Here is a 13,592-nt window from a genome sequence, read left to right as displayed (position 1 = left end):
CAGGGCGCCTGCAGATTAGCCTACTTTCCCCTTCCCCAGGGCTTGGGGAAACGGGGGAAGCCTGGGCAGCTGCCCTGTCCTGCCACTTCCCTAGGGCTCAGGGAAGCCCGGGGAAAGTGCCATGGGCTGCCCCATCCCTACCGCTTCCTTGGGGCTCAGGGAAGGGTGGGGGAGAAGCGCCGTGGCTGCCCCATCTCTTCCGCTTCCTCAGGGCTTCTGGGAGCGCTGGGGGCTGCTGCAGCCCAGGGCTCGAGGAGGGCGGGAGGCTGCTGCCTCCTTCCCAGCTCTCCAGGGCTTGGAGGAGATGCCTTTCCCCCATATTTGGGACAGGGAAATATGGTCACCCTATATATCTTGTGCTTTGCAAATTATAATCACCTGCTTTAATCATGCTTTGTACATAAACAGAATCTACCTATCTAGCATTTTGAGAGACATAATTGTGCCTAATGGACCTATGACTGTATGCCACATAAATTATATTATTGTTTTTTAAAGGAAGTCTGATACCATGAAATAGTCATTTTACAGGCTCAGATTTGCCACTGATCAAATACCTCTCCAAGGCCAACATTCAACAGTGAGTACTGATTTTTCAATTGCCATATTTTCAAGTAGCTCTCAACTTGGTAGCCAGAACTTGAGTCATCCAAATTCGTTTCTGAAATGTGTCTCTAAAAGATTCTGATCTGTATTGAGACTCACTAATAACACAATCCTAGCAGCAAAATTGGTGTTTAAGTTTTAAGGAAAAATGAAAACAAGTCCCAGAACAGGAAATATTAATAATATAATATTCTACACATTGTCGATGTCTTATGAATCAACCTGGGAAGTTTGGTAAACAATTGAAGCGTTAATGAATTAATATAAACATTAAAATTGTGCAATTATTTTACTAAAAGACAATGCATCTGTTCAAATAGCTTGTCATATAGTGTCGCATTGTCTGGCCAAATAAAAGGAAAGTAATTATCCTAAAAAAGGCTATAAAAATAGGTCAGTGTAAGTTAATGCAAATCAGTGAAATAATACTGAGTTGTCCCTACATAATACTTCCCACAGCATCTGTAAATATGCTGAGAGCATGTTTATATAAAGCCCTTAGTGGGACCACAGATGTCTAAGCCACGACTTCTTGGAATGAAGGAAAAAACAGCTGTGTAAGCATGCGTACTTTGCAATGACAAGGATGTTTGAACTTGTCCACAAGAGATGACTCACCAGTTTAGGTCTATAAAAGTAAAGGTACTTGCACTCTAAAAAACAGAGTTTCAGAACCCAAGAATTCAACATGATGCATCCAAGCCTCGCAGCTGCCTTCTTTCTCTCGCTGTGTTTGTCAAACTGTTTGACACTGCCTATTCCCCATGAAGACAGTGATGAATTCACAGCAGAAGACCTCCAGTTTGCAGAGGTACAGTGTAAAATTCATCTTCATATATTAAGATATACTGTTTGAGTGCTTTTGTTCTTTGAAAACTGGAAATATTATTCTATTTTTTCCCTAGCGCTATCTAAAGACACATTATAACCTACGCTCCAGTCCATCTGGCATAAGAATGAAGAATGCTAACACAGTGGCAGCCAAACTTCGAGAAATGCAGTCATTTTTTGGCTTGGAGGTGACTGGCATATTAGATGAAGACACTTATGAGCTGATGCAACAGCCAAGATGTGGTGTTCCCGACGTGGGGGAATATAACTTTTTCCCTAGAAAACTAAAATGGTCAAAAAATAACTTAACATACAGGTACAACTATAATGTTTAGTGTTTTTGTTCCTTAATTTCAAGTTGTCCTGCTATACAGTCATTTAACAGACATTATGGGCTTGTTTACACCTGCTCCCAACTTCAAAGGGGGCATGTTAGTGAGGGCAATGGGAGATTACTAATGAAGTGCTGCGGTGAATACACAGCACTTCATTAGGCTAATTCTCCCCCGAGGCAACTTGGGGAGTAAAGGCACTTCGAAGTAGCATGGCCACTTCGAAGCGCCCGCCACTACATGCATGCCAGCACTTCGAAGTTTGACACTTTGAAGTTGCTGCAGAGGAGAATTAGCCTAATGAAGAGCTGCGTACTCACCGCAGCACTTCATTAGTAATCTCCCATTGCCCTGATTAACATGCCCTTTTCGAAGTTCGGGGCAAGTGTAGACTGAGCCTATATGTTATTGTATATCAGGTTGACAAGTTCAGTAAGAAGAAGGGTAGGCTGTGCTTTGTAAAATCTCATGTTTCAGTTTTTAAATCTATATCATCCTGCTCCAAAGCACATGCAAGTCAAAATGAGTCTTATCTTTAACTTAATTGGTGTTGGATCAGGGTCTATCTAAATTTCTTTAATGAGTTCAGGTTTCAGAGGACTCATTGTGTTAGTCTATTTCAGCAAAATAACTAGGAGCCCAGTGGCACCTTAAAGACTAACAAATTTATGTCGCAAAAGCTTATGCCCTAATAAATTTGTTAGTCTTTAAGGTATCATCAGATTCCCTGCTGTTTTTAAAAATGACTTCAGTTATTGCAATATGATACAATGCTGCCCATAAGATGTCACTATTTGCCAGATATCGAAGAGTGGTAAACAAGAAAGGGGGCTATTTTTCCTATGCACAGGGTATGGAAATAAGTAGTGCCATTTTTGTAAAAAAAAGAGGTGCTGGTACTCAGCCAGCTCCCAGCCCTGCCCTGCCTCTCCCCTCAGCCAATCCCATGGCTGGGGCTGCTGAAGTGCTCAGTACCAGCAAGTACTTGCACATAAAAAGTACTGGAAATAATGGTGGTACTTCCACGCAGTAAGCTTTTAACAAACATGTTTTTGTAACTATGACAACAGTATCTTTTTATTGTTCTCTTATTCAATTATTGTCTCTTTAGAATGGTCAGGTGAATGAACTATTTTATATGTATTCAAAATCTCCATACGTATGCTCTGCCTAATAAAGTCCCATATCACTATACAAAATATCTTAATGAAGAACAAAAGTTTACCGTTCCGGTATTTCCCTGTTGCCTATAATAATGGCAATAAACCCCCCCACCCAAAGCCCCAACCGTTAGATCATCATTTCTCTGAATGATACTGATAGGTGGGAATGTACATTTTTATTTTTGGTGTGCTATACATTAGTAATCAAAGACTTTGTTCTGAGATAAATGTACCTTCAGGATGGGAAGTAACAGAGAGGTAGCTGTGTTAGTCTGTATTCCAGCAAAACAAACCAGAACTCATGTAGCACTTTAAAGACTAACAAAATAATTTTTCAGGGTGGTGTTTGAGAAATGACTATCTCCCAGTCAAAAGTGGGTTTTCTTGAAAGCATATTGCAAAATTACTTGGCTTTGAAGAAAAGTTAATTTAATATATTTTGTCCGATTGATAGAATTGTGAATTACACTCGAGATCTGACACGTGCTGAGGTAGACAGAGCATTCAAAAAGGCATTCAAGGTTTGGTCTCAAGTGACACCACTGAACTTTACTAGAATTCGCAGTGGCACGGCTGATATCATGATTTCCTTTGGAACTAAAGGTAACAGAGAAAGATTACTTTTAGCAGTTTAATTATATTTTCACCAGTTTGTAAAAGAGATGTAAAGGCTGTTGTTTATTTTAAATGTTTTCTATAGAGCATGGTGACTTTTATCCCTTTGATGGACCTTCTGGATTACTGGCTCATGCCTTCCCTCCTGGACCTAACTATGGAGGAGATGCCCATTTTGATGATGATGAAACCTGGTCAACTGATTCCAGAGGTAACATACATTCTAATGATCACTTGAACTTGAGCTGGGTGCAGTATTTGTTTTGAATAATATAGGTTATGAATTTTGTCCTTTTTGGTTAGCAAATCATTCACAATCTCATCCTGATTTCTTAAAATGTATTAGCTCCTCAGAACACTTGCCAGATACATCACATGGATAATTTTCACTGTATATGCCCTCTGGGAACAGTTTGCTTTGACTCTTCCCTATTTGTTTTACATTATTCATATTGGGTGACTGGCTACTGAAGTCATGGGGAGCTGGTTTTAATGCCAGATTGTAGATAGGAGAATGGTATGTGTCCAACATGAATTGTGGACAAAACAATTATTTGTGCTAAAATCCCATGAACCCAGAGAAACAAGGCAATTTGGGCTTTTAACTATGCAATCTCATTGCTTTACTTGTAATTTCAGGGCCCTCACTCAGGTCTCAGACAGATGTTGTGATTCCCACTAGAGCCAATGGAAGCTGTAGACTCACCATATCTGTAAATCAGGCCATGAAGTTTCCTGGATTTTGAAAATATTTGCTCTTGTCTGCACAGGGAGCCATTTTTGAAAAACTCATCCAATTTTCACTTACATTGTTTCAAGTGCTGATAGTATTTCCAGCACCAGGTGATCTAGCTTTGCTGGGAACAGATTTAATTGATCCCATGTTGGAATTGGCATTGACGGTCTATCTGCACTATGGATGCAATTGTGGCAAAACGCCGAGTGACTCCATTGTCCCAGGATTTGACCCTACAATTTCCATATTATTCAGATGGTTGAGCTGAACTGGAGTGGTTAATAGTGGGAAAATTTTCAGGTATAAGTTTGTGCAATAAAACTTAAGGGGGCAAGCTATTAGGTCCTTAGACAAAATTCCCACTGTCTTGAATGAAGACAGCAGGAATGGACTGTGTGCTTCAGCATTCCCATCTATAAAATGGAGTTAATAAAATTTAGTGTTAATTATTTCATGTACGGTCACTTCTTTGAAGATGCAGAAATCTATGTAAGTGTTTTGTGTCATCACTGCACAAAGCACATAGTGAAAGAGGATCAGGCAATTAACCACATTCAGATACATTGTTCTTAAAAGCATGTTTTCTTTTGCTTTGCTTTCTTATAGGATACAACTTGTTCCTTGTGGCTGCCCATGAATTTGGTCATTCTTTGGGGCTCGAGCACTCCAGAGACCCGGGAGCCCTGATGTTCCCTATTTACACGTACACGGGCAACACTGGCTTCTTGCTCCCTGATGATGATGTGCAAGGGATCCAAGCCCTCTACGGTTTGTCTTCTTTTTGCCATTTCATCCACGTATCCTGGAATGCACATGACGCATTGCAATTTAACTTAACGTTAGCAATCTGCTGCTATTGTTCCTATTGCTCGATGGTCACTACCATGGTAAATTAAGCCAGGAATCCTGGACCCTGGGAATCAGGGCTCTGGGTCAGAAGACACCCACATTTAGCAGTTAGGAAGAAAACCCATCAAGCAGTATGAAGTGCACAGGTGGCCACTGCTGGCTGGCTACCTGCTATAGTTGATGCACAGTTCTTGAGCTATCAGACATGGGAAGATGATCAAAGCTATGAAATGGGAGAAACAGAAATGTCCACTGGGGAGACCTTGAGAAGAAGCAACCTTCTCAGAGGCCTCAAAGACTTGGTGTCCATTCAGCAGTCCCAGCAACCAGGTACTGGGGGTGTAGAAAGGGAGCAGATACTCCGGGGCCCAGAAATTCAAAAGGGCCTGAGGATCTCAGCCACCACTGCTGGAGGAGCAGTGGCAGCTGGCGCTCCGACCCCTTTAAATCACTGAAGCACCACACGGAGCACTCCAGGATGTTGAGGGAGGGGCCGGTGCAGTGCGCAACAGGCGGCAACGAGGGCTGCCTGCCACAGCTGTGCCTATTCTGCCCAAGGCCCTGCCACTTCCATGAGCATAGAGGCACCCTTCCTTTCTTTGCCCAGAGGCCCCGCGAGTCTGTTGTCCCCATGCCCCTCACCATTTAGCTTAGCCACCAATAACTTTGCAACACAGCTAAACCTCAAAACATAGCAACATGATTTGCCAGAGGAAGAATAGAAAGGGAAAGTAAATACCATCAGACCAACCCATTTGTTTGATGGTTCTTTTCATTCTGATACTGGTGGACTCTTCAGTGACCCATTAGTACAAGGTTATTTTACATAGAAGAAGAGCAAAAGTAGTAAAAACTATGTAATAATTTCTGGTTCCAGGTGCTGGAGACAAAGATCCCAACCCCAAACATCCCAAAACTCCAGAGAAATGTGATGCTGATTTGTCATTTGATGCCATAACAGAACTCCGGGGAGAAATGATGATCTTTAAGGACAGGTGAGACAAAAGTGAATGATGGAACGTGTGGTTTACACATGCTTCTTTTGCCATCTCACTACTAAAACTACACTTGGTACAACTTAGAAAAGAAATTGACCCCCAAAACTTTATGCAAACTTGAGTAAGAGAAAAAACACAATTCAATTTATTTTTAAGTTCCATTACTTTAGCTTTTGTTATAATTGGTTTGATCTTTTTTGATCTTCCAAGAAATCCGCTAACTTTCTCCCTTAGCCTACGTCTACACTGCAGAGCTATTTCGGGATACCTTAGTATCTTAGTACTCTGCATCAATGAAACAAACCCATTATTTTGAAATATTTTTCGAAATAATGGGTGGCGCTTTTTTGGCATCCCTATGTACCTCGTTGCAGGAGGTATAAGGGATGCTTCAAAAAAGCACAGTATTTTGACATTTGGAGCTGTATAGAAAGCACCAAATCCTGAAATAGCCTATTTCAAAATAAACTCAAAATAGGATACACAATTTACATAGCACAAATTGCATATCTTATTTCGAGTTTAGGGCCCACTGTAGATGTAGCCTTACTGGTTAATCTCTTTTATTAAAGTACAATGAAAATTGATTGTGAGATCAACAGAAATGACTGTAAAGTGCTATATAGCATATCACATTTAGGCAGCCTTTATAACAATTACAGGCTTGATTTCCTGTCAGACTAGTGGCAAGCAAGAATGTATTTCTGGAAGTCACTGCATTATACTGATGTGAAACTGGTATGAACAGGGGCCCATCTCCACATGATCAAGCTGACATACTTGCTGTTTCACAATATTGCACTGGATTTTCTATAAAATTCAGAAATTGATTACTTTCTGTGGAAAGTTGCATGGTACACAACAATCTTCCATGGTACACTACCACATTGATCTAAACTTTCTCTTCTTAAAGGGAAAGAGTTGCGCAAAATGAAATCAAGACGTCAGTTTGTTCTCTTCTCAGGCAAAATTCATGTTATCAGTGAGAGAGCTGATCTGAACCATCATGGCTAGGAGAGGAAGAGGAGGTCTATAAGATTATCTTTGAATTAAAATGCGGCCTGCAGTATATACCTATACTGAAAGTGGCATCATTACATATCATGAAGAAGATAGTTCAAAAAATATCTATTTTCTCTTCCTGAATTAGGTTCTTCTGGCGCCTACATCCTCAGATGGTTGATGCTGAACTGGTGTTAATTAAATCATTTTGGCCAGAACTTCCAAACAAGGTTGATGCTGCTTATGAAAACCCCATAAATGATCACGTGCTCATATTTAGAGGTAAGTCTTTTGCAAATGACAGAAATGTTGAAGTATCTTATTCAGTTTCACCGAATAAAGATTCTTAGGGTAAAGCCTATAGTCCTTGTTCAGACAAAATTTCCATTTCTGCTAGATGGACTAGAAAATGCAGAATTTAGACCAGAGGATTAGGTCCTTATCTGGTGTAATGACTTAACTGTACACCAGGTTAGAAATTGGGCTCAATATTCTAAGTGGCATAAAAATAGTAATAAAATCATAATTACTGGCTTTTACTCTGAATACTTTTCGACTGATATTTAATTATCATAAAAGGTTGACTTTCTATCATCATTTTACAGGCAAAAAATTCTGGGCTCTGAATGGCTATGACATAGTTGAAGGTTACCCAAAAAAAATATATGAATTGGGGTTCCCCAATGAGATGAAAACAATAGATGGGGCTGTCCACATTACAGACACTGGCAAGACTCTCTTTTTCACTGGAGACAAGTACTGGAGGTATGTTAAAAAATATTAGTTCTTATTTTCAATTCTGCCAAGCTTAATTGTATACGAAAGGGACACTTCTTGTTTTGTTTCAGTGTAGATAGTTCCAGCCTAATGGATAGAATCATAGAATTCACTGGAAGGGACCTCAAGAGGTCATCAAATCCAGTCTCCTGCCATCATGGCAGGACCAGGCACCATCTAGATCATCCATGGTAGATTTTTATCTAACCAACTCTTAAATATCTCCAATGGTGGAGATTCCATACACTCTCTAACCAATTTATTCCATTGTTTAGCCACCCTGACAGTAAGGAAGTTTTCCTAATAGCCAGTCTAAACCTCCCTTGGTGCAATTTAAAATCACTGGTTCTTGTCCTATTGATCATATCCTTTCTTTAGTTTCAAAGTTTTATTGAGATAGCAGCTCTTTAGAATGTGTCATAAGGATTTAGGTAGTGGTAATTATATAAACACGTAGGATTAAATTATGACCTTCAGCACAGCCCTGAGAAGAGGATGGTAAGTACTTATCCCTAGGAGGCACTGTACTCCGATACATCTCTTAGACACGATTCCTTCCCTGTTTACCCAGTCCTGCATATGGATGGCAAAGGGAGTAAGTTGCTGTTGCCCCAAATCAGCAGTACTTTGAACTAAGTTGTTCTATTTTTTGTGCTGGTCAATAAATGGACCTTAGACCAAGGTTCCATCCATCCCATGACACCATTTGCCTACCTGCTCTGGGAACAGATATGCAAGCATGTTTCCCCTATATGCCTAAGTATGATCCAGGTACAATCTAGCCTTTCGATTCTGTAGTTTAGTACCCAACCTTTAAAAGTTTATCTTTATTGTTCTTGTACCAGCATTGACCATCTAGTGATTTCCAGCCACTCACAACCTGGCTAACTTTTGACAAGGTAGCTAAAGGTGCTATGATTTTTGTCATATTGCTTCTTCTCCTCCTTCCTGCAGCCATGCAAGTTCCTTCAATTTGTATTTTTCCCATGTTTAACATAGCTATGATGAAGAAAATCAAGTTATGGAAAAAGGGTATCCCAGACTGATAGAGGAGGAATTCCCAGGCATTGGCAACAGAGTGGATGCAGTTTACCGAAAAAATGGTATTTTTTTTACTTTCATGATAACCATTATTATGGTCCAAATTCAAAATGCTCAGAATTTATAAATTTGCTTCCATCCCAAATCAGAATAAAATTGACATTTTTATTGTGAAGTGAAATTTCTGGGGAAAAAAAAGGTCGTTCTGAAAATTTTGAAATGACTCATCCTATTTTGTTTCAAAATATTTCAGTTTAGTGTTAGAGATATGTTAAATTTCAGGTCACATAATATATAAAAATCAAACCAATAATCTTGAAACAAAACACATCGATCATCTAGAATGGAAATGTTTCACTGATTTTGCCAATCTGTACAATGCAATCAGTATGTTCTTGTGATAGTCACTCAATATTTTCAGATGAAAAAGTGTTCTATTTGAAAAATTTCAACCATCTCTAATCAACACATACTATTTCCTGATATTTTCAACTGTTTTCTTCCTTTTTAATAGGAACAGTTGTCATTATACAGTGTTGTATATGTTCAAAAAATGAATTTGATGGCCAAAATTTTAAGATTTTGTAGGAGGGAAACTCGAAAAGGATGGTAAAGTGTCTTTTGCAAAATCGCCCAGCAGTTCTCTGGTAGAGCCTGGGTCAGAGCTCAACACAATGTGTCCATTTCACTGAGACCAGACTATACTGTTTTGCTAATCAGGGAATTAAATAAATGAGTAATCACATGATTTTCATAGGTAAATGTTTTGCAAAAGATTAAGTTTCTTAGCACCCAAAATATTGAGAACTGGCATTGATTTAAGAGCCAGAATGACGCCAAATTGCAAATTTAGCTCAGTTTCAAATTGCAAATTAGTTTGCTGAATACACTTCGTCTGAAAAGCCAGGATCTCTTTTTTGTTATTTGAAGTAATACTTTTAATAAACTCCCAAATGGTATTAATATCTAATTGCAATTCATTTTAACAAATCTTTTCCTTCCATAGGTTACATTTACTTTTTCAATGGACCTCTGCAGTTTCAATATAGCATCTGGAGCAAAAGAATTGTTCGAGTCTTGAAAACTAACTCCATGTTCTGGTGCTAATCGCTTTTGATGTGGGTACCAGGTTGCAGGCTGTAGAACAGCTGATAGCATATGGAAATAATATTGTGGGAATAAGGGTTTATAGAGAATGATTCTGTGAACAAACTGTTTATCTACCACAAAAGATGTATTGTATATATGGGAACTATATAGCTTATGTCAGTCTGGAACTGAATTTATTTAATAGGAGGGGAAGGAAGAGAATGATTAGCATGTCAAGCGACATTAAGCCATTTAAAGTCAATGCATAACTAAACCAGGATCCCTTTGCGAGATGCTGAATGCATCCTTTGAGATCACAGGTCCAAACAACTCCAATAATTTGAGTGCCTAGCATCTTGCAAGAGGCTGCCAGCATCTCTCAGGAACAAACCAATGATGACTACTATTTAAATAATTAGAGCTAATCCTGTAGCTCATATTTTGGGAAAATTTCTATTAGCTTATTGGGATGTCATACATGTAAAAAAAGTGGGTCATTACAGCAGAATTCACACCAGGAGAATGGAGGTACCAGGTACTGCAGTTATAGAATGTGAATGTGTTTTCATACTGGCCTATCCCCATGGAAACAGTGGACCATGACTCTTTCACAACAAGCCATGATGAGGATGGAAAAGCAGCAAGGTGCATAAAACCAGGTAGCAAAGGTAGAGAGAGGGTTTGAAGTAAGCAGTGGCTGAATGGTACTGTAAAAACCAAGAGATGGCAAACGCTAAGAGTTATGGGATACTTAGGAAAGGAGATCAATTGAGAGTACTCCAGGCCTGATCCACCAGTGCTGTAAACTGATAGAGCTCCACTAACATTCACTGGTGTCATGCCAATTTACAACAGCTGGCAATCTGACTACCCATTCGAAAATAATGTTACAATTATGCTTTCTGGTGTTTTTAAGCCAATGTTTTGATATTTATTTCAGTTGTTCCAGTTCCTTATGAGTTCATGGTTTTTTCAGTCAAACACACACAATGTGTGATTCTTGTTACTTTTTCAACTGAAATGGTATTAAATAAATGGAATGAATAAAAATGAATTGTGAGTCTCCTTCAATACTTTGGACTAGTGCATGCCACAACAGCAAAAAGGAACTGCAGGATATTTACAAAGAAATCCAGTAACAGAACTTAAGATTTTCAACAATGACTGTTTTTGCCCATAATTTGATTTTTTTCAAGAGGATTTATACTTTCACAATTTATTACAATGATTTGCTTTGTTGAACAAAAAATATTCAGTGCTGCCCCCAAAATATGCAGAAGAATCATGTGCAATTACACGTGTTTGTACAGTAGCTTGAATGATAAGCTAAGAACAATGAACTGAAACTAGCACTAGAACGCTGGACCAGTGCAAAGGTGGCATTGCCTCAGGTTCAGTAGGGGAATGCATCCGTGTGAGGTGTCAGGGCCTGCAGGGACTGGACCAAGTTGTAAGTGGGACATTTAAAGTGGGGGTACGGAGAAAGTTGGGTGTGTGGATTGGCTGTTTACAGGTGAGCCTGAGAGGCCAAGGACACTGCTCAATCCATTTGAGCTGGGATAGTTACTTGAGGGTTGGTTATGAACTCTGGGTGTGGTGTTTTCCCAAGCTTATGCCAATTGACTTTTCTGCTTCTTTCATTAAAATTTCCTTTTCTACACTCAGATTCTGTGCTTGCGAGTGGGGAAGCATTGTCTCTCTGAGGCACACAAGGGGTGTGTGAATTTCCCAGGCTACTGGGTGGGGGCTTGAGCAGGTTCTGTGTGAGATGGATGAAAAGGAAGCCCTAGATGTTGAACTCGGTCCTGGTTGCTGCTGACTCCTCCAGGCAGAAGGGTTACATGTATTAACTACTTATTCTAAACTATCTGTTCCAACTTGAACTGACCTGTGACACTTAAAGGCTACATCTACACTGGCAGATATAAGTTCTGGCAGTTACAATACTGCTCAGAGGGTGCTGCAGGGAAACTGCTGTTGTGTGTCCACACTGTGCTCCTTGTGAAAGTGGAGCACATCCGCTTTAGCAGCTCTTGCAATGCCACAAAGAGTGGTGCATTGTGGTAGCAAGCCCACCATGCAACTGGCTGAAGGGTGCATTGGGAAGGGTTTGCAATGCTGCATGGGGCTGGCAGTGTCACATGATGCAGGTTTCCCAATCCCATTGCTATGCTGACAGCTGCTTTTCAACAGAAGTCCATGGAGAGGGAGCAGATTGTGACAGGCAATGTGTGGGGCGGGGGACTGGGAGGGAGGAAGACTGTGTTTTGGGGGATGTCTGTCTGGTTTTGGGGGCATGCTGTCTTGTAAGTTCAGACAGTGGCAGCAAATTACCTGTCCTGAGGCAGTGGGAGGGGAAAGCCCCTACATCAGCTTCTCCTCCTCTGCTACTGCCTTCTTCCCTTGCGTGCTCTCTCTCTCACTCGCACTCACTCTCTCTCTCTCTCTTACACACACACGCACACATCTGCCTCTGTGTTCAACAATTCAAACATTCAACCTGTACAGCTTGCTCTGGATCCTGGAGCAGATCAGCACAGCACATGGGCTGTCCAAAATTGGAGCTTTGAAAGGGGATATGTACTTACCTTTAGGGTAGACAGACAAGTCCAGAACAATGAACAGAGAGCACTGGAGGGATTATGGGCCAATTCCAGTGGCCAGTCATAACACGGCAAACAATTGAAGTGTCCACACTGACACCCCAGTGCTGTAGCTGATACACAGAACGCGCTACACTTCTCGTTGAGGCGGTTTCCCTAGAGTGTAGCAACTGTGGAATTAGTGCACATCAAGTGCTTGGCCAATAAAGACACCTCAGAAGTTACAGCCCTGAGAGCTGCCAGTGTAGATGTGGCCTAAATCTCTTTCCCAGACCTGAAGAAGAGCTATCTGTATGCCTGAAAGTTTTTCTCTGTCACCCAACAGAAGTTGGTCCAATGGAAAATATTGCCTTATGCACTTTGTCTAATAGCATGGGATCAATGCAGGTTCAATGACACTGCATACCCCAGTTTAAAACTCTAGTTATTTTCCCTTTTGTTTAACAGTACCCTTCGTCCTTTAACCTCCCCGTTTCTCTCTCACACAAACACTTTCTAGATAGTCGCTTTTGTTGGGATCCTGACTGTTCCTAATTTTTCTGTTTTTTCCGATTCCTTCTGAGGTGGACTTTGTCCCTGTCAGATCTTCTGATGCCACAACTCGCTCACTGGGGTCCCTAGCCACCGGCCCCCTTCTGTCTCCATTCGTTTCTGGTCTCAAAAATTGGTGCCTTCTTTGTTGCTGGCCTCTTTCTGTCCCAGCACTGTGTGGCCTCTCTCTCGCCTTCACTAGCTGTTTCCATCTCTGACTGGTGGACATGATTAAGAAACAGTGACTGGGAGTCAAAATGACAATAACTAATTGAGACTGAACAACGTAGCTGGGGGTCAGGGTTCAGGTTATCTATATAAACATTTGTATGGAACAAAACTTTATTCAAAAGATCAATGCACTGCAGCACTACCCAGCAATTGCATCTCATGTCATTCACTATAAACAATGACCCAGG

At 40.6% G+C, this 13,592-nt stretch overlaps 1 protein-coding gene across 1 annotated transcript; it reads left to right on the top strand.

Annotated features, from left to right (window-relative positions):
- The first annotated feature begins 1,294 nt into the window (after window positions 1-1,294).
- Window positions 1,295-10,057, top strand: LOC142004256 (collagenase 3-like). Its single transcript, XM_074981781.1, has 10 exons — window positions 1,295-1,417; window positions 1,512-1,753; window positions 3,387-3,535; window positions 3,633-3,758; window positions 4,890-5,051; window positions 6,010-6,127; window positions 7,281-7,414; window positions 7,738-7,897; window positions 8,909-9,012; window positions 9,957-10,057. Exons 1-10 carry the CDS (start codon window positions 1,295-1,297, stop codon window positions 10,055-10,057), a joined length of 1,419 nt encoding a protein of 472 aa, XP_074837882.1.
- Window positions 10,058-13,592: the final 3,535 nt, after the last annotated feature.

The sequence above is a fragment of the Carettochelys insculpta genome, chromosome 1 (assembly GCF_033958435.1).
Source record: "Carettochelys insculpta isolate YL-2023 chromosome 1, ASM3395843v1, whole genome shotgun sequence".
In the NCBI taxonomy this organism is placed as follows: domain Eukaryota; kingdom Metazoa; phylum Chordata; order Testudines; family Carettochelyidae; genus Carettochelys; species Carettochelys insculpta.
Note: the sequence above shows the minus strand (reverse complement) of the source record. Positions and strands in the feature narration are given on the sequence as shown.